Below are 24,751 nucleotides of genomic sequence, written 5' to 3' on the forward strand. Positions count from 1 at the left end.
ATCCAAACTTTTTTTCTTTTCTCATTTTCTTTAATCTTGATTTAATTTTATCAAATAAAAATTCTTTATATAATTTTAAATTTACAAATAGCTTTTATTCATCTGCATTTGAAAAATATTTTACCTTTGAATTATTCAAATGAAAAAAAAATTAAAAGAATGTTTTCTATTCTATTTATATGTAATATATATAAACTTGAATATTATAAGGGGTGGTTCCCTGGTTTGATTACGTCGCATGTTGTTGGCAGGCGTGCGTACTTGCTATATTATATGCATGATACATCTACATCCGTTTTTGCCGCTCCCTTAGATCTTACAATTTTTTTTTTTTCCATTTCATCCCCTCAGTGTTTTTCTATTTCTTTTATTTTTATTTCGTTTTTTTCTCCCTTCGTATTTCCAAGTATGTATGTATTTTACTATGTACATGTGTGTGAGTATTTTTTTTCATAAATATATATTTATTTAATGCACATACAATGCAGTTGCGCGCGCGCTACTATCTTCTGCTTTTCATACTCGTAGCTGAGAGATACAAGTTTTGAGTCGTGTGCGAGTCATGAGTAGCGCATGACCGAATGCCAACGAACATTCACGATCTTGTACCGCTCTATGGCAATGTTGTATCGTAATATCAAAAGGCCCGGCGTTATCACAACGATAGACAAAAAAATTAGTTTTATCCTATTTTCAATTTTATTTTTTTTTTTATTAAATTCGTGATATATTTGTTAAGTTTTACTACAAAGGTATTTAGTGTTTATTATATTTTTATTAATATATTTTTTTATTTTTTTTTTTTTAATTATAACTAAAATGTGCAAATGATAATAATGATATTCTTTTACTATTTATAGTAGAGAAAAAAATGTATGTTTGTTATTATTATTTGTTTTTTATTTTTAAATAATAACAAAGGTGTGAATCTTGAGTTTAATCACGTGGGTTGTACAGTAATTGATGGTTGAGCGGGTGTGTCATGGCTAAGGGAAATCGTTACTACAAAAATTTTATCGTTCATCGATTTGGCAAAATTTTACTCGGGCGAAATTCTCGGGTTAACATTTGAGTGTTCATCTGTGTATGTGTGTGTATTCATCATGTAATAAAATTCATAGTTTTGCTGCTGCAATTTATCATATAACATACTTTTTATAAAAAATTTTTATTCATTTTATTTTTTTATCTCATTGAGCACTAATCCATCTGCCAAAATGACTCCACCCTTGGGTCGCTTCGGCGCTCTATACTCAAATGACAAGTGCCAATTAAAAATTTTTTCTATCTTTACGACTTGCTTTTTCTGGTTCAATCATATATATCTCCTCACGCATGCTGTGTAACCGTGACTTACGTAATAGCATCAATGCTGCCATTGACTTTCTCTCTCTTTCTTTCTCTTATTTCTATTTCATCTAGCTATCTTTCTTTACCCCTCAATCACCAATATACACAGCACGATACAAAGTGCTCCAAGCAACTTGCCACACGCCGCATCAACTATCACAACCTCCTATCCAATTTCGTCTATCATGTTTCTATCAAATCTATAAATTTTTTTTTTTCTACTTGTCATTTTTACCCTCATGTATAAAATTTCCCATTTTTTTTTTCATTAAAATCCATAAACACACTAAATTAAAACATCAGAAAAAAAAAGCTCTAAAAAAAAGCTCTCCTATCGTTTCTTGCCTTTGAAAATGACTTACAAAAATAAAATAAATAAACTAAAAAAATTCAGAGTATCATAAAAAAAATAGCCCTTTGATGTAATCAGTTTGTTGTTACAACACACACATACATACACATTGAGCTTTCGAGTGTTGCCATCGGATGGCGTTTAATCGACATGGAAAAAATAGTCAATCAGTTAGTTAGTCAGTCAGTTGGCAATAAAACATTAAGAGATTGATAATAAAAAGTATATATAAAAGAAAAAACATAACCACGAGGTTTATAAAAAAATCAAAAAATAAATAAATAAATAATAAGAGATACTAAAGTACATATAATAACTGTCTGTTCATTTAACAATAAGCTAGAAAGAGAAGAAAAATTAAAGAACGATAGAATAGAAATGAGAGGTAGTTGGATGAGGTAAAGGGGGTTTTATTAAAAAAAAAAAAAGAGATAGAAATAGAAGTATAGATGAGATAAAGAGAGAACATGATATAGTATGTCAGGTGAGTGGTAGGGTGGTTATTGAGGGGATCACTGTAGAGGGAGGGGGATTGCGCACAGCTCAGGCTGACAGGCAAGCAGGCAGATATCACACCGCACCGCACTACCGCGGCCTTGCAAACACCATCAAGCTTAGAGCTTTATGCTCACTTGAAATAAGCATTGTGTGTATATCGGTTCGTTCACATCGCACAATTCGTCAATGTACATATTTATAAATTATCAAAAAATTTAAGTTACATTTAAGTAAATATTATTCAAAAGAAAATATTTAAATATATATACTCATACGTGTTCAGATAGTTGAGAAAAAAAAAAAAAAAGCACGAATCAATAAAAATTGTGTATGTGTAAATTGTAACTCGTGAAGCTGTGAATAGGTGAATTAGAGGGTGTAAAATATATTGACGAATAAATTAATAAACTAAAGGATTGATAAGTGTTTAAAAATATCACTCGGTATTTAATTTTTTTTGGTTTTATTTGCTTGCCAAACGGGGTGGGGTAATTACAAAAGAAAAAGAATAAAAGACAAGGCTTTGGGTGAGGCGTGAGAAAAATTTCAGTCGTGAAAAACTTTTTTCACAATATACCTACAACGAAGAAAATAAATAAAAGAAAAAAAAAATAGTAGAAAAAGTCAGTAAGCATCAGACAGAAAATTTTTGGAGGTCCCTGAGTCTAACGCTGATGCCGCTGCTGCTGCGGTACAGTGGCTGCAGTTGCGACGCTCCTGGTGTTGTCTAACACTCACACAATTCTATCACATATATTTTTTTTTCTCTCCCTATATATCTGTCTCTTTATTTTCTCTATATCCCCATCTTTCTCTTTCTCTCTTTATCTCTTCTAATAGATCTTAAATTATTTTCTTTTTCCTCTTATTTTTATCGTGACCTGTACAAGTTATCTCAAGATAGATACTCGTTTTATTGCCAGTGCTTGACGTGACACAATGGTGAGCATCGAAAGATTAACAGCTACGTTGATTATTATGAATTATAATACGTCAATATTTGGCGTTATTATGAAACAATTGTGAAACAATGTTGTATGAAATAAAAATAATATTATTATTTCATATTAAGTGTTAGCATATCATTAAATAACAGTGAAAATGTGTTTATATAAATTAAATATTTTATATAAAAAAGGGGCATACGAGGTGTTTTTTTAAAATGGAATGGTACATTGATAAATTAAAGAAAAAAATTTTATACTTTAATAATACTATTACTAAAATTCAAGAAAGAATAAAATAAAAAAAAAAAGTCTTCAATAAAAGACATCTCATACATTTCTTTTGAGAAAATATAAATATTTAAAAAAAATTGACTGATATACTAAAAGAAAAAAAAAGTATCTAATATCATCCGTCCGATCAGTGTCGATCTATAATTTTGGTGCATCACATTGGTGTCTTGAAAGATGCAAGTTGGCGCGAGAAGACAAAACGTCGAGACGACAACGATAGAAATCATTGTCATTGCACGCCCCTGGTGGTAGTCGTCGTTTGCACCCTTTGCTTAACCATCACCCCCTTCTGCCGCCTTTCTCATCTCGATAATAAAAATCATATTAATAATAACTTTGCATCTTGGCTATATAGGCAATGTGCAACGAGGTGCGATAGGCAAATTAAAGTGAGATAAGAATTGAAAATAAAACAAAGGGATGCTTATAAATGAGAATGATTGAAATTTGAAAAAATTAATAATGCAGTAATGCCAAGATAGAAATTCTTTTTTTTTTTTTTTTTGTTTTTTTACAAAAGTGGAAAAAGATTATGCAAGATTAGATTGGGGTGGTTAAACCACTTAATATTGTGTGCCAGCAGTGTGTCAAGTTGATGTGAAGAAACATTCACCATCGTAGGCCTGGAAGAAGAAGCAGCCATTTTGGTGGCTTCGGGCTGCTGCGGGGGCGATCAACCGATTGCAGGGGGTTGCGGGGGTGCGGCGCTCGGGGGCATGGGGCTCGAGAGGGGGAGTCGCCCCCTCTCGTAACCGCCGCGAAACGCCAAGATTTCCCGCATCGAGTTCATCGAGAAATGGGGGCTGACCCCTGTCCTCAGACCGAGGCAGGACCTATGCCCCCTCCGGATTGGTGGGGAGGAACAAGGCGACTCGAGGTACTTTGAAATGTCAATTTTTTTTTTTTTTTTATTTACCTGTTTGTATACTTTGCCGCCTAATTTTTTTTTTTTAATTTATTCACTTTGCCAAAGAGTGATCTTCATGTAGAAAAAAAAAAAATTGATTACATACATTGTTGATGATAATAATGATGATCATAATTAAATAATATGTAATTATAAAATGAAGAAGTATAGTTGACTTTGTAGATAGTAACCATACTTGAAATGTCGTTGAATCATTTGCATATTTTTTTTTCTTAAATTAAATGGCAAGTATCATCTCAATTGACGCGTTTCATTCTTTAAAATATGTTGAGCATGACTGCACAAATAATTATATAAAGAAATAATTGCACAAAAAAAAAAGCTCATTCACAAATATATATGATTAATATAAATAACTGCACGCATAGCATCTTGACGCACAAAAAAAAAAAAAAAACACTATAGTAGACATTAACAACAGAATTTTTATGTTAATATAAAAATGAATTTTATATACTTATATGAAAAAATATTATTTTTCGAAGAAATAAATAATAAATATCACAAGCACGTCAGTATGTCAGTTTTCCCCTATTTTTTTTATACTTTTCTACTCAAATATAATGAGTCAACAATAACGTATACTCTATAATTTAGTGAAGAAAATTGATTTTACTTGGATATAAAAAAAACCATGTCAACTTTCGGGGAAATTATTTTTTATATTGTTAAAATGTTTTATTTCCGAGTTGATATAAAACTTTTGTAATTTTTTTCATTTTATATATCGTTAAAAATTGACTAAACAATCAATACAAATTTATTGTTTTAAGCAATTAATTATCAACATGTACAAATGCACTTTGATATTTATTGTTGAATTTTAATTTATGAAAAAATCAATATTTACATCGGTGTAATCAGTGGTTGTATTATATATTTTTTTAAGTATTTATAATGCTCTACAAAAACCTACTAAAATGTAAGAGCTATTTAACTGCGATTCATTCGTAGAAATTTTTAAATTTAGAACATGATACAATTCAAACCAATTTAATATGTTAAATATATATTTTTTATTATTATTATTTCTTCTGTACTTTTGTTTTTATGTTTATTCTCAGAAGTACAAATTTCATGATCATAAAATTGATGATTTTGATAATTTAATTAAATAAACAAAGTCTCTGATATTTTTTCAAAAATTAAATATAACCTTTGTCGTTTTTTTTTTTCATTTAAATTTAATAACAAAAAAAAAACAAGTACTATTTAAAATGGAAAAAAAAAATTATTCTGCAGCACGTAAGTGACTGGTACCATTGGTGTCATCTTACCGCATTCATAAATTTAATTTTCATTATCATAAATAAAATAAATAATGAACAAAAAAAAAAATAAAAATTGACCAACAAATATATTGTTGACTTGCGCAAAGTTCATAGCGCATTGCAGATCAAAATTCTCAAATATTTACTGTTTGCTTTATTCTTAATTTATATCAAAAATTAATTAATCACATCTGCATTATAATATGTATAAAAATTTTATGTCAAATTTTGCATTATAAAATTTATATAAAATAAATTGTCATTAGTATAAGGAATTTTAATTTAACCCAAAGAAAACTAGATTGTTGTTATTTTATGGGATGTGTACTTATCAAATATATATATAAATTTTTAATGAGGTCAAACCAAGTGAAAATTAATGACGATTTACGACTTTCTCGATTTTAAACGTTCCCAAACGATATACAAAAAGTGTGGTCTTTTAAAAACCAATATAAAATACATAAAAAAAATTTTAAACTCACCCTTGCTGCAGTTGATGATGAAAATTCCAGACTGATGTTGTTGGCTTGTTTCATTGATATTTATTCATCACCTGCAATGATAGTTAATAAAAAAATATGTTATTTTTATTCATATTTGTATTTCAAATTTTAAACTAAACAAAAACAAAAAGCTTGAGGATGAGCTTAAAAAACAAGCATACATTGAAGATATTTCAATTGAATGCTCGGCGCACTGCGGCAAAATAATATGGCTCGTTACAAATAATACCATGACTCAATATTTGAGAAAAAACAAAAAATATACATATATACTAATTTCAATTTTCAATTTATTCTTTGGCACTGTCAGCTTGAATAATTTATAATAAAACCGAACTTAATTTACTACAGTCTTAATAAGTAACCATTTATTTTATTTTATTTTATTTTTCTTAATTCAGATAATCTACTTAAACTATTATCTCAAGAATAAAAATTTTTTCTTTTATTTATATTCTTGCTAATCGTGATAAATTATTTTTTTTTTTATTCAATAATACCAGTCTTTTATTATATTGAAAATATCTTTAAAAATACTAAAAATTATTGATGCATTTGAGAATAAAAATAACACACCTAAAAAAATAAATAAATATCAATATGTTGATTAAAATAATAATAATCAAGTCTATAAAATATCATGAAAAAATTTTAAAAAATAAGCAATGTCATGAAACACGCAAAAAAAATAATGAAAGAATTAATCGAGTGACCTTACATATGCGCATGAGTGCATTGGTGCCAAGTTCATGTAGCACTTTATTGTAACCGGGTAAACACGTGTGGGGTTTCTTTCGATGGCTAGAAGATCATGGACAAGAATCCAGGAGACAATAACAGGTAGACAAAAAAAAAAAGAAATACAATAATATATTAAAATGAATTTCTGATAAATGAATAGGAAAAAAAAAACAAATTGATCATTGTATAATTAAGGCATATAATGACTCAAAGAAAAAACATGGATAAAGCGATTTGTATCAAAAATAGGCATGGGGCCAGTAGGTCTTGTTCAAGACATATCATTCTATGAGGATGTACATGCAGAGAATAGAAGGGCAGTAGGACAAAAGTAGTATGAGAGTAGAGGGTGGTATAAACGGTCATGGCATGTAGCCAATGCCGTAGTGCCGCAATTTTCTCGACCACACTGTTTTATTTTTTTTTCATTTCTATTACCTCTATCTTCATATTTATTTTCTTTATTTTTCAATTGTATTCAACTATCCGTATATATGGTAATTCAATATAATATTTTGAATTTTAAAACCAAAGAATTTTTTATTTTATTTTATTTTTATTTTATTCTTTTAACATGTAACCTAGATTACTGGGTAAAAAAAATAAATCGATAAAAACTTTTTCATCCAAACTTGTTTGGCAATTTTTGATTGGCTACCATTTACTGTTTCTCACTTTGATGATTTGCTCATTCTCCAGAGAGTTATAACTTATAAAACGTTTCATAGTTTGTATGTGTCTTTTTTTTTCTTTTTCAATTTTTTTTTTTTTATAATAAAACTTGCTGTATCATTACTCCAGTTTTTGATTATCTTTTCTATATTTATTTTTCATGCTGTCGTTCATTATTGAACACTTTGCAGTTTTTTCTTTTTATATACATTAAACATTTATCAACTTTTAATTTAATTTAATCTTCACTTATTATTTATCTTTTGTACAATGGCGCTCTCTTTTAGTAAAATCATTAAAACCAATTTCCAATAATATTACTAATAGTTCATACTAAATTTAATAGAAACGTTCAATTAATTAAGTATAAAATTTAAAAATATTTAACTATTTCATCAGTGAATTCTGACAACATTGAAAAATATAATTCAAGTGATACAATACTCAAATAGTCAGACACTAACTGTACAAATAAATGACAAAACAATTTACCATTTAAATTTGTACAGTTATCATGAATGCAAACAACGTTTACATACTCAAAACAACACAATATATCAATCAATTATTAAATTATTTAAAGTAAATTAATTATTTCAAAGCAAAACATTCTCTACACACAATTAAAATTAAACGGTATTTTTTTTTTTATAAAACTAAATTAAATCAATCATTATAAATTGATAATAATGAAATATATTAGCTGGGAAAATAATTATTAACATGTCAATAAATTATATAGATTATATCAAGTTAATTTATTTCACAAAAAAATTAAATCAAAATCCATATAATGGTCAAGGTATTTCAAATGTCTGTCAATTTGACATACTGTCAAAATTTAAAATACAGCAAGCAGAAATTTTCAAGTATGTCATAATGATTAAAATTAAATTTGATATATTGATCTTAAATAAATTTGAATAATAAAAAAATTTTAAATTTAATAATATAAAAAATATTTCAAGTACATTTCATTAATGCAAGAAGGTTTTTAGCTTGTTAAATTAAGACTTGAAGGGTATACTAAAAGAAAAAAAAAAAAAAAGATAAGCTGCTGTGAGAGGAGATCTTGACTATATAACCATTAAATCGAACGAAAGCTCTGTGGGTCTCCCACTGCGTATATACACTTTGCTATTGTCATCAAAGTCACCAGTATTCCCCTCAAAAATCTATCAACATAATGCACGTACTTTGATAAGAGGTCGAGAGAAATCAAGAGGAGCAAAATGCTAATGAACTGACTCACCACTCGATACATTGATGTGAGTGGTACTTGGATTAAACGTCTAGTTCAAGTGTTTCAACCTCAGGTGATCTTTACCACTCAATTTTTTATATATATTTTTTTTTTCTTCAATCTCAGAATAAAGCTATTAATATTTGACTTTGGAAAATCGAAAAAGAAATAAATTATATGGGTGTGGGCAGCAGAGATGGCAGCACCCACTTGAATTGTAAATGCCAAGACCTATCACGCTGCTATCTTGGTTGAATGAAATCTATCGTCTTGTGTACAGACAGGTGGGGAAAAAAAAAATAAAAATAAAAAAAGGAACTAGATAAATTTATAGAAAAAAAAATATATATGGCAGGTCAGTATATAATTGCTTCTAGTGGGTGGCTATGAAGGTCGCAAAACAAGTTGAAAAAAAATTGACAAGCAAGATGATTATAACTGAGATTTTTTTTGACGAGTTTTTTGAATTAATAATTATATGTAACATCACGTCTATACATTTTTTTTTTTTTTTTCTTTAGTTTTTATCACGACCTCAAAGATTCAACAAGAAATATTCACCTATACACTTTACCCTTTAATATAAGTTGAACAAGTGCTTTACTTCTTTTTTAAATTTTAAATTTTTTCATTTTTTTTTTTTTTTTTATCATGACATCAGATGATCCCTCGTTCTACATTCTAGACACTAATGCTCGTTGACAGTCAAAGGATATTGCTTATAAAATGATTGCTCTTGCTTCGATTCGATTTTTTTTTTTTTTTTTAATTTCAAATCAGGCCATACGTTGAAGCGTAACTCCGATAACTCTTAGTCGCTTCAACGACTGCTAACTAGGTTCCAAGCTCACCCTTAACGTTTGAAACTTTACTCTCTTCTACAACTCTCTTGTGACTAGTTTAACTATCTTGTATCAAAATTATTTATCATCATTTTTTTCTTCTTCTTTTTTTATTCTCCATTTACATGTGACTTCGTTAAATTAATTTATCTTTATATTTTCTATACTTTTGATATATACCTATATATAAGTAAAAAAAAAATAAATAAATAAAAAAGCTGTTTGTGTCGTTATGTTTTCTTTAAAGTTACTTAGACATTATGTGAAATTATTATTTGTGGTAATACGTTTTGGCAAGAGTCATGGGAACGGACGAATTTATTGGTCTGATGAATGATTTTACGAGTGACTCACGTCGTACAACCCAAACACTTGAAATATATAGGTATATTAATTACAACGTATTTTGCCAGCTGGTGTTTTGTTGAAATTATTAAATTGGCTATCAAAATTTACGCACAATACAGTATATAGTGTGTTATTTATTTTATCTTTTTTATTCGTAAATAAGTGTATTTAGCGCCGTTGATTTTTAGTGATATATACTAAAAGCATTATGATCATAACAGACGTTTCAGTTATATTAACACTCAATTTCAAGGTCACTAATATTTTGTTTAATTTTCAAGACATCTTGACTTCATTTAGAGAGAAAAAAAAAGTTATAAAAATAATACAAATGTCTATATATCTTTTCAAGGTCTTTATATAAAATTCCTAATGACTTGTGAAATTAATTTTTTTTTTTTTTGTGTCTTATTGATTTTGAAATTCAGGGATATTAATAGACATGTTTATGAATTTATTTAATGGAAAATCTTTGTGGTTAATTACGCAGAAATTTAGATTGGCATTAGTGTATTTAAATTTTGTTTTGAAATACGCGAATGAATGTATTCTCTGTTGGTTTATAATGAAGCTATATTTGTATCTTGTTTTTTCACATTTTTTCTGTATAAAATTTAAGTTATATAAAATTATTGATCTTTAAAAAGTTATTATTTTTTTTTTTTTTTTCATTTTTCGGTAAACGTCACTCTAAAGTCTACCAACTCAACGAATATCATGAGACACGTAACCTAAATTCTGGAAAAACTAAAAAATATTATTTTATTTATTTTATCATGAAATTACTGACATAAAATAAGCTAAATATATTTTATAAATTTATAATAAATAAAATGAAAAATTAACTACTTGGTATGCTTTTGAAAATCATTTACATTTTTTTACTTTTCACATTTGCAAATGAGTCTTTTTTTTTCCAACTCAACAAGTATTTTAAGATTTTTTTTTTTTAACCGTTCGATTCGAAAGATTGACAGTTAATGACGGTTTCAATTTCCTCTTGGATTTTTTTCACCGTCATTCTTCTATAAAAAAAAAAATAACAGCAGTTGCTATACATGAATACTTTTTCTTTTGAAAAATAATAATAGTAGAAAAATATTATGTCAGTCAGGCTAAATCAATTCTGCTTCTTTGCTAAGCCATTTCTGTTCCGATGAGATTTTAACATTCTCGACGAAAAAGTTTTTTTTTTTTTTTGTGAAAAATGACATGACAAGCTAAAAGGATTTTCTTTGATGAAAAACTATGAATTTTTCATTTACCATTTGTAAATGAAATATTTATTTATTAATATAATTGATAGTTTTAATAATTTTTCAACTAAAAGAAAAAAAAATTTAAATACTGATAATAATTTATTTTTAAAAAAGGAAATAGCAACTTTTCTATTTTTTTTTTTTACAAAAATTCAATTGTTTATGCACGGTATATTTAAAAAACTTTGAACTTTTATAAAAAAATTTTATAAAGGTATAAAAATAAAAGCCTTTTGATAAAATAAAAATAAATAAAGTATCATATGTGTAGGTAGCAAGATGAACGAGTTTTCATCATTGAAGTAGCTTCGTGGTTTTGATAAGCATGATAGACTATTTTCAGAAGTGGGTCACTGTGACTGCATCGTGTAAAAGTTTAACGTATCTAGCAAATGTCATAGTTCAACGTCATCAAACAAGTCAACTTTTTTTTTTGAGTAACCATTTAAATCAAAATTTGAAAAAAAAAAAAAAAAAGAATTTTTTTTATTTATTTAAATATTAAATGTATCATTATATCTGCATTGTCATGAAACAATAGTAAAATATATTTGAAATGATACATTATTGCATATACCAATTGATCATGTGAAAGAAAAAATTGAATTATGGAATTTAATTTTCAAAATTAATTATACAGATCGCTGCCGAAACTCAGCAGCCAGGACGAGGATGGGCCAAATCCTCACAGCCAATACACAGGCGTCACACACTTCGAACCAATACCACACGATCATGACTTCTGTGAACGGGTCGTCATCAACGTAAGTTATAATAATATTAGTGTCAAAAAAAAAATATTATTCCGCATAAAAAAACCCGAGTGAAAAGTTACACTTTGAGTAAAAAAAAAAAGTATCAACCACATGAATGAAGTTCAAAGTGGAACAGTGTATATACATATCATTTTCTCAAGCACTCGTTTGTGTTTTTTTTTTTTCTTTTTCTTTATTTTCATTCAGTATTTTTTACCAAGGTGCCAATGCGTTTTGGCACGGTCGCCAATTGGACATCGCGTGACAAGCTTCTGGAGAAAAACTTGAACCATGTATACCACCAACGCTTTGTCAGCAGAAAAAAAAAAAAAACAACACAAAAAAAAAATAGGCGTTAGCATAAAGTACTTTTACTATATACATTGACAAAAAAAAAAAATTAAATGAGAAAAAAAAAAGAATATATATAGTGCACTTGAAAGCACTTTTTCTTTCTTGACTTCCGACAAAGCCCCAGTAAACTTCTATACAATATAAACCATTTCTTTAGCCCTTTGCTTCAATTTGTGCCACGATTTTCATAAACTCTATTGTGAATTTACATGAAGTTTAATCGCAAAAGCTCACGCAAAATCTATTCAACCAACGAAAACAATAATATCAACAAAATTGTCCTTAATTCAGTCTTAAATAAAGACACATATCAACTAGATCGAAAGTGGTTCAATATAATTCAGTAAAAGACCAGAATAAGTTATATGTATTTCTTCAAATCACGCACACGATTTATATCAATTTTTTAAATAATTTTAGATATTACTCGTAATATGTTTTGTCATCATTCTTTAATAATTGTTTTTTTTTTTTTTACTATATATTATCAAGGTTAAATATTTTGGTAAAAAGAATAAGGCAATTTAATTATAACAAGACAAAAGAGAGATCGAAAAAATAATAGTAAAAATATCCTCAATTGTGACATGACCGCATTGCGCAAATTATGCTAGATACACAACTACTTGAATTTAATATTCAAAAATTAAAAAAAAAAATATTTTTAATTAATTATTTTTATAATTAACAATTAATTAAATTGTATTTTTTATTTATTAATTTGTATATAAAAATAATGCTTTATATACAGTTGAATTTAGAATTTTTTTTTTTTTTTTAAATTATGAATAATTAAAATTTTTATAGTTGGTATATAAATATTAATTAGAGTAAATAATTTATAAACATAAGATATCAAGTAGATAATTAAATTTTAATTGATGCATGTTTTTTATTTGTGTTTTTTTTTTTTTATTGTTAATTTTCTTTTTTTTTTTTTGTTTGTTTTTTTTTTTTTAGGTGAGCGGGTTACGGTTTGAGACACAACTACGTACGCTGAACCAATTTCCGGACACATTGCTTGGCGATCCGGCAAGACGGATACGTTATTTTGATCCATTACGCAACGAATATTTCTTTGATAGAAATCGACCTTCATTCGATGCAATTTTATATTACTATCAAAGTGGTGGTCGGTTACGACGACCTGTTAATGTACCCCTCGATGTCTTCTCCGAAGAAATTAAATTTTATGAATTGGGTGAATTGGCAACAAATAAATTTAGGTATATATCTAAAATATAAATTATTTATTTATTTATATTTATAATAATATTTATTATATATAATAGGGAGGACGAAGGATTTATCAAGGAGGAAGAAAAGCCATTACCAACTCATGAATTACAAAGAAAAGTATGGCTATTATTTGAATATCCAGAAAGTTCACAAGGTGCTAGAGTCGTTGCAATTATATCTGTATTCGTGATTTTATTATCAATTGTAATATTTTGTTTGGAAACATTACCCGAATTTAAACATTACAAAGTGTTCAATACAACAACAAATGGCACAAAAATTGAAGAGGATGAAGTGCCAGATATAACTGATCCATTCTTCCTTATTGAAACAATATGTATCATCTGGTTTACGTTTGAATTATCGGTGCGCTTCCTTGCCTGCCCAAATAAACTTAATTTCTTCCGTGACCTTATGAATTTCATCGATATCATCGCGATCATTCCGTATTTCATAACATTAGGCACGGTTATTGCCGGCAAAGAAAATGAAATGAATTTGCCAAAAGCACCGGTCAGTCCACAAGATAAAAGCACTAATCAAGCAATGTCCCTTGCAATATTGAGGGTCATACGACTTGTCAGGGTATTTCGAATATTTAAATTATCAAGGCATAGTAAAGGTCTTCAAATACTTGGACGTACATTAAAGGCCTCTATGCGTGAGCTTGGTCTGCTCATCTTTTTCCTCTTTATTGGTAAGTCAACAAGATATTTATTTAAATTTAATAATTTAAGTTATCAGTGATGTGATGTGATTAATGTGAATAAATTAATTAATTAATTAATTAAATTAAAAAAAAAAAAAAAAAAAAGAATGGAAGGATCAGCATGTATAGCTGCTGCATCTTTGTGTAAATATATGTATCGAGATAGTAGCGTTGCGAGGTCATGTTTCAGGCGTCATCCTGTTCAGCTCGGTGGTGTACTTTGCTGAGGTTGGAACACCGGACAGCTTCTTCAAATCGATACCAGCCGCGTTCTGGTGGGCGGTCGTCACGATGACAACCGTTGGCTATGGAGACATGAGGTATAATTAAAATTTTGATTTATCTGAACGTATTTTCTTCGTTGTCTTGCAGGTGTGGTGCTATTCTCCTCGGCAGTTTACTTCGCGGAGGCTGGCTCAGAGAATTCTTTCTTCAAGTCCATTCCGGACGCGTTCTGGTGGGCCGTTGTCACGATGACTACCGTGGGCTATGGTGACATGACGTATGATGTACTCACTTTCATTAACATTTTAGTTATTGCCACAGTATGCTCCTCTTGAGTTGTCGTTTGTATTTTTTATATCCACTAAATGGTTGGTTAAATATAATTAACTTGTTATATTCTCGTATCATCCAACACCTTCGTGACATTAATTTTATTTTTTTTTTATTATTTATTTATTTTTATCATTATATCCTGCCTATCAGCTGACACTTTTTATTTTCATTTTTTCATCTTCTCATACTACCAACCTGACCCCTTCTTCTATTATTTTCAGCCCCAATCATGTTTTTTTTTTTTTTTTATTTATATTTTTATCTATTTCTATATATATTTATCTGTTTTCTGTCTCTGTTATATATTTGATTTTAAATATACTTTTAAATCTATATAATGTCAATTACACTTTCTCAATCACGGCAAAATTTTATGTCGTATGTCAATTATCTCTTTGCATTTACACGATATTTTAATATTTCAATTAACTTCATCTTGCTAATAATAATAAAAATATATCAAAAAAAAAAAAAAAAAACTAACACAAACACGCATTTCAATAAGACAATCATTGACAACATTTCTCTTGAAAAGTATTTCAAAAAATTCATGATTTAATCATGGCGCTTCTTAATCATTTATTTTATTATCGTTGTTTTGTTGAAAAAAATATTGTTTTATTGTTTTTTAATTATAATTTAATTTTATTCTTCACTTTTGTGTTTTTAATTTATATTATGTCGTGATTTTTATTCGGGAAAATTCTTTGTTCCTGACCATTTGTAACAAGAGAACAATTCAATTGGCATTTTAATTTCATCTATATCAAAAATTATGTTTAATATATTATTCATAATATTGAAATGATATATTTGAAACGAAAAAAATATATATATAAATTTAAATTTAAAAAAAAGTGGACGATGTATGAACGTCATTGATTCAATTCGCCATGGGAATAATCTCGGTTTTGTTCTCTCGTATGTGATTGAAGCAATATATAAATACAATTCATTTTTAATAGTCTCATTATTTTTCGTATCCTGTGACCTTTAATTAACAAATATATTTATATTAAAAAAATTAATGAATAAATATAAAATTTATACTCGAGTACGTCCAACGTCATTGTTACAATATTGAGCAATTCAAAAAAATAAATATATCAGAAAATTAATATTTCTGATATTATATTATTTTTGTCTATTTCGAGCTTCGGCCTACCAAGTAGAGAGAATAAATTTTTTAAAATTATCATGAAAGAATTGAAAAAAAAAAAAAAAAAAAATTGACTATAATAGTGAAATTTAATTGAGGCATTTTTTTTTTTTTTTCATCTAACAAACAGTATATGAAATTTATTTATAAAGGGACTGTCACGCTCGTCCACTCATGTCTTGTATCAACAAAGAATTTTCCGTCGAGAAAAACCGCTTTTGAGTGCCAGAGTGGACATAGAGCTCACCACTTAATGCATGCGCCTCGAATTTCAATACCCAGGAATGCTGAGAGAGGCATGCTGTTGACTATTATTATTCACTGTTTTCATGTTACACACGATAATAATGATGTACGATCTACTACGAGGGATGGAAAAACAACATGATTTTTTAATAAACTATAACTATTTTTGTAATTTTTTTTTTTTCTTTTTCATCAACACAATTTGTTTGTTTGTTTGTTTTTTTTTTCTCTGACGGACAATTAACAATTAACCTGATATCATATAAAATCATTCATAATAATTATATTATAATAACATCATCAAGGCATTATTAAAAAAAAAGAAATTCAAAAAATCAATCATATCAAAATAAGAGAGGTAATTTTTTGGCTTAAGTAATGCGTATTTAATTGAAAATATTGCTTTAAATTTATATTAAAATAAAATTTGGCCTTTAAATATATTCTTCTTGAGGTAACTAGTTAGCTTCAATTTTAAAATAACTAAATAAAAATTGTATATATTATAAGAGTAGATTTAATTGAAAATAAAAAAAATCCTCACCAAAATTTCCCATATTTAAGTGAAAAAAAAAAAAAAAAGCTTCATATTTTTATAAATGTAATAAATAAATAAATTTGATATTATTGTGGCTATAAATTTATGATAAGAAATATATATATTGTTAATAGTAACTATTGATAAAAAAAAAAAAAAAAATGCCTAAAAATAATTAGCTGAAATTATGATTACACTTGATTATTTTGTTATTATATTTGTCGCAGATGAGCCTCCCGAATGTAGAGCCACACTTGACACGGCACACGAAATAGACACCACACCTCGCACATAGCTCGATAACAATGTGTCTTTGATAAATATTAATAAATAAATATATATTTAAACAAAAAAAAAAAAAACAACAAAAATATATTAATATAAATTTAATAATATCAAAAAAAAAAAAAAAAAGTCATTATAATAAATGATTACTAATAAAGCTTTTTGATTTGTTACAGACCGGTTGGCGTTTGGGGAAAAATTGTTGGTTCATTATGCGCGATTGCTGGTGTCCTGACAATTGCTTTACCAGTGCCTGTTATAGTTTCCAATTTCAATTACTTCTATCACCGTGAGACTGACCAGGAAGAGATGCAGTCACAAAACTTTAATCATGTTACAAGCTGTCCGTATCTCCCTGGCACATTAGGTAATTTTTTTTTTTCTATTTTTTTTCATTCTAATTTAGTTTATCGTTTTTAAAATTTTTATTTACAATAAATATAGAATTAATGAAAAATTAAAAAATATTAAATATAGATTTATAATGTCAATGATAATTTTAATAATAAAATGCATGATTTATAATGTAATTTAGGCTTGTTAATATTTTATATATTATTATTATATTTTATCGTGGATTTTTCACCCTGTCGTACTTATCTTTTGAAATTTATCGTTAGTAAAAAATCTCTAGGCAATCACGTTTACCACTTAAATACACGAAATGAAATTGTTGACATAGGGGAGAGAATATCGTGGCTTAAAAAATAAAATATATTTTCATCAGGGTAAAAAGTAATAATAATAAAAAATAAATAAAAGTAATAAAATATATCCATTATGTGTATATTATAATAAATAGAATTTCTCTTTTTTTTTGTTTTTTTATTCATATAATATATAGGCCTGATAGGAAGATTGTTTGAAGATTGTGACTTGAGTTAGGGGTAGTTATGTATAGGTCAAGGCCTCTGGTCAAAAGTAATCCCTTTTATTATACGAAGCCACAAGACAAAATGACTTTAGTCGATTTGTCAACTCTATTACACCTGTTTTTTTTTTCTTTTTTTCATTTACGTATTTGTACTTTAACAAATCTACTTGACATTTTTAAATACTTATAAATACTTTTTGTTTTTTTTTTTCAAACATTTTTATTATTTCTTTCATGTTGTATGTTTTTTTATAAATTAAATTGAGAAAAAAAAAAAAAAAAAAAACATTTTAAATGCAGGTCAACACATGAAAAAGAACTCTATGTCAGAATCATCGTCAGACATAATTGAACTGGAGGATCATATTATATTAACTCAAGAAGTTATTAAAAAACCAAATTGTATATCTGGTCACAATAACAACATCAATCCAACATGTATGAGCATAGAGACTGACGTCTGACTACTAGGTAATTATTAATTAAATAATTAAATTAATAAATTTATATATTAATTTTAATTTTATTATTGTTTTTTTATATTTTAGTAAAGGAGACGGTGACAGCGTGGCGGCCATTGCTGAATCAATTATTAAAAAGCTCGAGTTCCTTGCGGTACCTAACATAAAAGTCTCTCTTCGACAAATGACAACAATCGACAACTGTCCAGTATCATTGTCATGTTTGTCCCAACACCTTGTTCATATATACATATATTATTTCATGACTTTGAAAAAAGCAAAATCACAAGTTAAAAGAAAAAAGAAAATAGTTGTTTTTTCTTGGGATTATTGCTGAAGCATGATAATAACAAATGAATTTTTTTTTTTTTTTAAACAGATTTAAGTTGTGCGCTCAAAATAAAAAAGAAATTAATAAAATAATAATAATAAAAAAAAAAAAAAAGAGACACTTGGTACCAAAGCAATCATTTATATAGGGACTACTGCAGTATATACATTTTGTATATGCTTGACTAATTTTGCGCCCCACACCACCGACTCCAGTGTTCAAATTGAATTTCCGTAGCGTCGTTTTCCCAACGAGTGAAGCTAAGTAAGATAACTTCAGGACTGACAAAAAAAAACAGTCATGAAGACAAAATAAATAAATATGTATAGCCTGAGAAAAATAAAAATCGTGAATGATAAAAATTTTTAAAAATAAAAGAGCAAAAAAATAAAATAATAATATTAATAATAATAATAAAAAAAAAATAATATTAATAAATTAATAATTATAATAATAATAATAAATAATTATAGTAAAGAATCGTGATGAGTTGGAGCGAATTTAGCAAATTTATTAATGTTAAGGTTAATAGAAAAAAAAAAATAAATAAATAATAATAAAAATTTGTGGTAAAAAAAGCTAAAGAAAGTGGGAGCAAAAAATTGGAGCCCCGGCGGGCCGCGGGGATTATGCCAGATAATATTAATCATTTAAATTCATAAAAAAAAAAAAAAAACAATTAATTAAATAATTAACAAACATTTTACGAATTGTAATAAATAAAGAAAAGTTTAAATAAAAAGACCATAGCGGCGCCTTGCGATGGTAAAAAATTTTTAAATATAAAAAGCTTAAAAAAAATATAAAAAAAAACAAAAAAAAAAAAAAATTTTTTTAACAGTTGTTTTTACGAAATAAAAAAAAATAATAATAAATAAATAAATAAAAATAATAACGCTTTGTTGCGTTTCGAATTTTAAAACAAGTGTTGCATCATTATGTGTATGCAAATAAATGAAAAAGGTATTATTCTTCATATGCATAATAATGGGATGTGCACGTGTGTATTATTGCTTTTATTATAATAAAAAAAATTTTTTTTTAAACAATGATAAAATTAATGTATATGAATACATGCGTGCACAACTGAGACAATGGGACCGCGGCTCGAGATTGATATATACCGCGGTGAATAATGTAAAAAATTTATCAAAAAAAAAAAAATAATAAATAATAATAGTAACTGGCTAAATTAATCAGTGACATATATTATAAACCGACTTAATTTCTGCGGGCGTCGCCGTACGTTGCATCGAAGCTTTAACTTGAAATTCAATTTTAAAAAAATAAACGTGAAAAATTAAATAATTAAATTAGCTAAGCAGGATATAATATATCTTTAAGACTTAAGTATTAATTGAGACGGACGAAATAAATAATTAATAATACCAAACACACACAAAATAAATTTAAAAAAAAAAAAAATAAAAAACGTAAACAAAAATTTAGGAAAAAAATTTTTAAAAATAAATACAATTCACACGCTATCGAAGGTTGCATTAAATCGTACGTAATTGTGCAATATCCCATCCTACATCCTGCATGTCTCAGTGTTACCTCGCACGCGTTCCAGTTCCATTTTAGTGTGAGATATAATTTATTGTAAAATATAAAAATTAAAAAATGGAAAAAACAAAGAATAATAAAAAAAACATCGTGAAATTAATTTAAAAGTTTTGTGATGATAAAAAGTATTTTTTTTTTTTTTGTTTTTTCTAATCTCTAGTGTTCAATGAGATTATAATATAATAATTGTCACAATAATTATTTCAAATAAGCAAATGCACACAAGTATTAAATTGACTAGTCAAAAATAATGTTAAAAAAAAAAAACAGGCAATAAAATGTTATTTATTTTTTTAATTTTTGTTATTTTATTTAAAGTTTTTATTTATTTATTTTGTAAAAGTGTTAAAATATGGTCAGAAGGATGTTTGGAATTGAAACGCGTTGCGTAGCCAATCCTTCCTGCCGATTCCATATACGTCTACTCTTAATTGTAATTATTCTATTAGTTGTAAACGAAAAGATAAAATTCAAAAATGAAAAAAAAGCAAATATACGATTTCTGAAATCAACAATTTTTTGGAAGTATTACGCTTTTTTTTTTTTTTTTTTTTTCTTCCAGCAAACTCTGGTGATGGCTGCCTATTCAATGATACTTCAATACAACCATGTTAGAAAAAAAAATAATTAATAAAATAAAAATTTAAAAAAAAAAAAAGAATTAAAAACGAGAAAAATTGTGAAATATTTTCCATCCATTTTACCGTCACACAGTGGTCGAGAGGTGGTCTATTGAGTCAAATTAAATTTATTCAATATATGTAAATTAATTTTTTTACAATAATTTAGATTTAAAATTTTTAAAATAAAAAAAAAAAGGATCTTTTGTCCTGTTAAATCCAATTTAAATTGTAATTTTGTTGAGTTTGAAAATACATAAAGGTGAGGTCTTCAACCAAATAATAAAATTAATTTATCTCAAATATAAATGAGATAAGAAAATTTTTAATCAAGCAAGAGACCTCCTACCGTCCCATTGACCATCCCAGCATAATAAAAAAAAATTAAAATAATAATAATAATAATAATCAGCTCAGCTTGAGACAAAGAAATAAAAAAAAAATATAAATAAATTTTTTTTATTCAATTTAAAAAAAATATATTCCAGTCGAAATCTTATTATTATTATTATAAAACGTTAGCAAATGCCCTAGATGTAAATTTTCATTATAGCCACAAATAATGAGGCTAAAAAAATTTTTTATTTTTTTTCTTATTTAAACATTCTTTGGGCATAAATTAAATTAAGAAAAAATTGTCTCAAATTAAGTATTAAATATAAAATCAGAAAATGCCATTATGTTTAATGAAATAAAAAAAATTAAAAATACTTTTTATTAGAATTTAATTGATCTAAATGGGAATAAATTTTGAATAATCAGGCTTAAATAATTAAATAGTAGACAAATAAATTTAAAAAAATTTAAATGTAAAAATGAAAGATTGTGAATAAGACTAAGATCCGAATGACTTGTTAATTATTTCATGAAAATATACAACAAGTCACACGTTGATTGACACACAAACACAAATACTCTTATGCATTTGAAATTTTTTATAGCACAAAATAAACATTTATCAAGATGTCAACAGTTATTTTAAAAAATATTACAATTATTTCCAATACAAATTATTAATTTTAAAAATTATTACATCATGTTCTAAATAAAATAGATTCACCAATATTAAAATTATAAATAAATAAAAAGATCTGACATTTGACGAGAACTGACCACGAATGATTTTTCTCCTCAAGAAAAAAAAATGAAGAAGAATTTAAACACAACTGATAAATATATAAAATTTTATCCATAAAAAATTCAAATATTAATAGGAAAAAAAATTTTAAAAATTAATAATTTTAATAATTCGAGAACAAAATTACTTGAATAATAAATAAAAATAAATCTAGATGAAAAAAATAGCTGAAAAAAAAATTAATAATAAATACAGAAATCTTTATGCTTTTATTAATAAATTTAAAGTTTTTTTTTGCTTCCCTGGTTCAATAGAAATTGTATGATTTCATTGCGAAAGGAATTAGTTAACTTGAAAAAAAAAAAATAAAATTATAATAATTCTATAAAGATGATAAAATTTACTACAACTATAACTACTACTTTAACTATTACTGCAAGTTATTATTATTATTAAAACTACTAACCAAAAAAAAACAAATAAATTTTAAAAAATAGTGAAAAAATAAATTTAGCTGAGTAGCTTTGAATTATCTTTGTTCAAATAGCAGTAAAATACGATCAAAAAATTAAAAATTGGAAAATAAAATTGTAATGAGAGAAAAAAAAAAAAGTAATCATTAGCCTCAATGTGACAATAGATAATATTATTTTAAAAAAAAAGAAAACTTTTATTATGCACTTGTATAATTGTATAATTTTTTTTTCATTTGATTTTTAATGGATATAACAACAATCAGGAAAATATGTTACAGTTAAAAAATTGATTCTCAATATAAACAAATAAATACAACGCCAAGAATATTTAATATTTCGATAAAACTCCTATGAAAATCCATTGGACTTCCATAATTTATTGGGCCGATTGTAAAACATAAAAATACTCTTACACGATATTTTAAAACTTTTAAAAATAATTTCAACAAACATGGACAAGATAAAATGAAAAAATAATTTAACCATCAAAAAGTCAAAGAATTAAATATAAATTATAATTATTTATTTGTAATTTTTTTTTGCTGCACCAAGTGCTGATAAATATAAATTTAAATCAATATTCAATATAATACAAAAAAAATATGTATATATTATTTTTTTATTTTTCAATGTTAATTAAATGCCAATTTGATGCAATTATTTAATTAGTTTATAAATAATAATATTAATAAAATAACAGTCGATACACAGCTCAGTGATTACGCTCATGATTTATCATATTGAAAAACAAAAATAAAAAACAAACAATGACGACGAGAAGTAATGAAACCAGTAAATGCATTCCGAAAAAAAAAAAAAAAAAAAATTAAAATAATTTTGTTACGTTATAAAAATCTGCTGTTAAACAATAGTGGAAAATATTAATAAAATTTAGCTTAAAAATAAAAAATAAAAAAATAAATAAAATTCATATGTACTCGCATGAGATAAATGAACCAGAGTGTAGATTTTAATCAGGCTGATATAGGAAAATAAATAAAAAATAGTGCCGGTGCCATTGCACATCCCTTATTGCAATGAAAGAATGCTGATATTAACTGTTCAAAAAATTTATAATAACAAATTGGAATGGTTTTAAATAAAAGGGAGCAAAAAGAATGAAAAAAAAAAAAAAGAAAGTCAACATATTAAATTCAAAGTTTTGTTAATCATCAACAGGCATATCAAAAAATCAATAATACGTATATAATATAATAATAATAATAATAATAAAATCAATAATTAAATAAATAAATAATAATAAATTAAAAATTATTCGAAAAATTAAAATATCATTATTAAATTGAGATTAAACTCAAGTGTGAGGTAATACAGGGTGTTTTAAAAAAAAAAAAAAATTAATAAAAACTAATTTTTGAAGTAAAAACGAAAAATAATAAATTGTTTGTGTATGAAATATGAGGCAATAGGGGATGTTGGAATAGTGCATCACACGAGAAACGAGATTGGTTATTTCACAATTTCTCCAACCACTCGTGACTCGAGCTAACCGCTTTTTTAAGTGATATATATAATATTTAGTGATACAATAAAATATCCAATAATTACAAAACAAAATTTAAAAAAATAAAAAAACCAACATAAAAAAGAAAAAAAAAACCAATTTGTTATTATTGAAATTTTTTCAATAATTTGAGCCACATTGAATGATAAGTATTACTTATAAATAATAAGTATATTTATTATACACATATAGATATATACATAAATCAAATATATATGTCTATATTGTGGTATGTACATATATATATGTATATAGTATAATAATGATGATGATGATGATGATAATGATGTTAGATATCGCTCACACTGAATAAAAAAAAAAAAAATTAATAACTTAATTTGAATAATAAATTTTGAATAAATAAAACAGAAAAAAAAAAAAACGAAAATGATATATAATTATTCATTATTATGAGAGTAAAAATAAATACTGTTACTTATCTAAATGAATAATTTTGATTACGACTATATAAGCTACTTAGTAAGCTTTACCAAAATAAATAATAATATAATAATAATAATAATATTAATTATTATAATAAATAAATAAATTTAAAAAATATTAATTTAAAAAAAAACAATTTGTATGAGGGTTATACCCCTTTCCTCCCCTTAACCCCCCAACACTAATTTTAGCCAATCGGAATCTGTTTTATTAATTTTTAATTAATTCATCGAAAACTTGTTTATATAGTGTTGAGCACTGTTTTAAGTGCTTATCATTTTTTGG

The 24,751-nt window shown here is 26.0% G+C and overlaps 1 protein-coding gene and 1 long non-coding RNA gene across 8 annotated transcripts in view; both read left to right on the forward strand.

The window, feature by feature from the left end:
• Positions 1–23,340, forward strand: part of LOC122848673 (potassium voltage-gated channel protein Shaker) — an 81,152-nt gene extending 57,812 nt beyond the window's left edge. For 4 of the 7 annotated variants that reach the window (XM_044146900.1, XM_044146901.1, XM_044146904.1 and 1 more), the window contains 7 exons: positions 11,889–12,012; positions 13,318–13,583; positions 13,650–14,293; positions 14,678–14,807; positions 17,268–17,458; positions 18,266–18,436; positions 18,514–23,340. In XM_044146900.1, coding sequence (XP_044002835.1) covers positions 11,889–12,012; positions 13,318–13,583; positions 13,650–14,293; positions 14,678–14,807; positions 17,268–17,458; positions 18,266–18,429 — 1,519 coding nt within the window. In that variant the 3' untranslated portion in view covers positions 18,430–18,436; positions 18,514–23,340. Of the gene's footprint in view, positions 1–11,888; positions 12,013–13,317; positions 13,584–13,649; positions 14,294–14,495; positions 14,626–14,677; positions 14,808–17,267; positions 17,459–18,265; positions 18,437–18,513 lie in introns of all 7 variants that reach the window. The other 3 variants (XM_044146899.1, XM_044146905.1, XM_044146906.1) reach the window with 1 other exon arrangement.
• On the forward strand, positions 547–4,096 carry LOC122848676. Its single transcript, XR_006373478.1, has 2 exons — positions 547–752; positions 3,124–4,096. It is a non-coding gene; the product is annotated as an uncharacterized LOC122848676 (long non-coding RNA).
• Positions 23,341–24,751: the final 1,411 nt, after the last annotated feature.

The sequence above is a fragment of the Aphidius gifuensis genome, linkage group LG2 (genome assembly GCF_014905175.1).
Source record: "Aphidius gifuensis isolate YNYX2018 linkage group LG2, ASM1490517v1, whole genome shotgun sequence".
NCBI classification, from domain to species: Eukaryota; Metazoa; Arthropoda; class Insecta; order Hymenoptera; family Braconidae; genus Aphidius; species Aphidius gifuensis.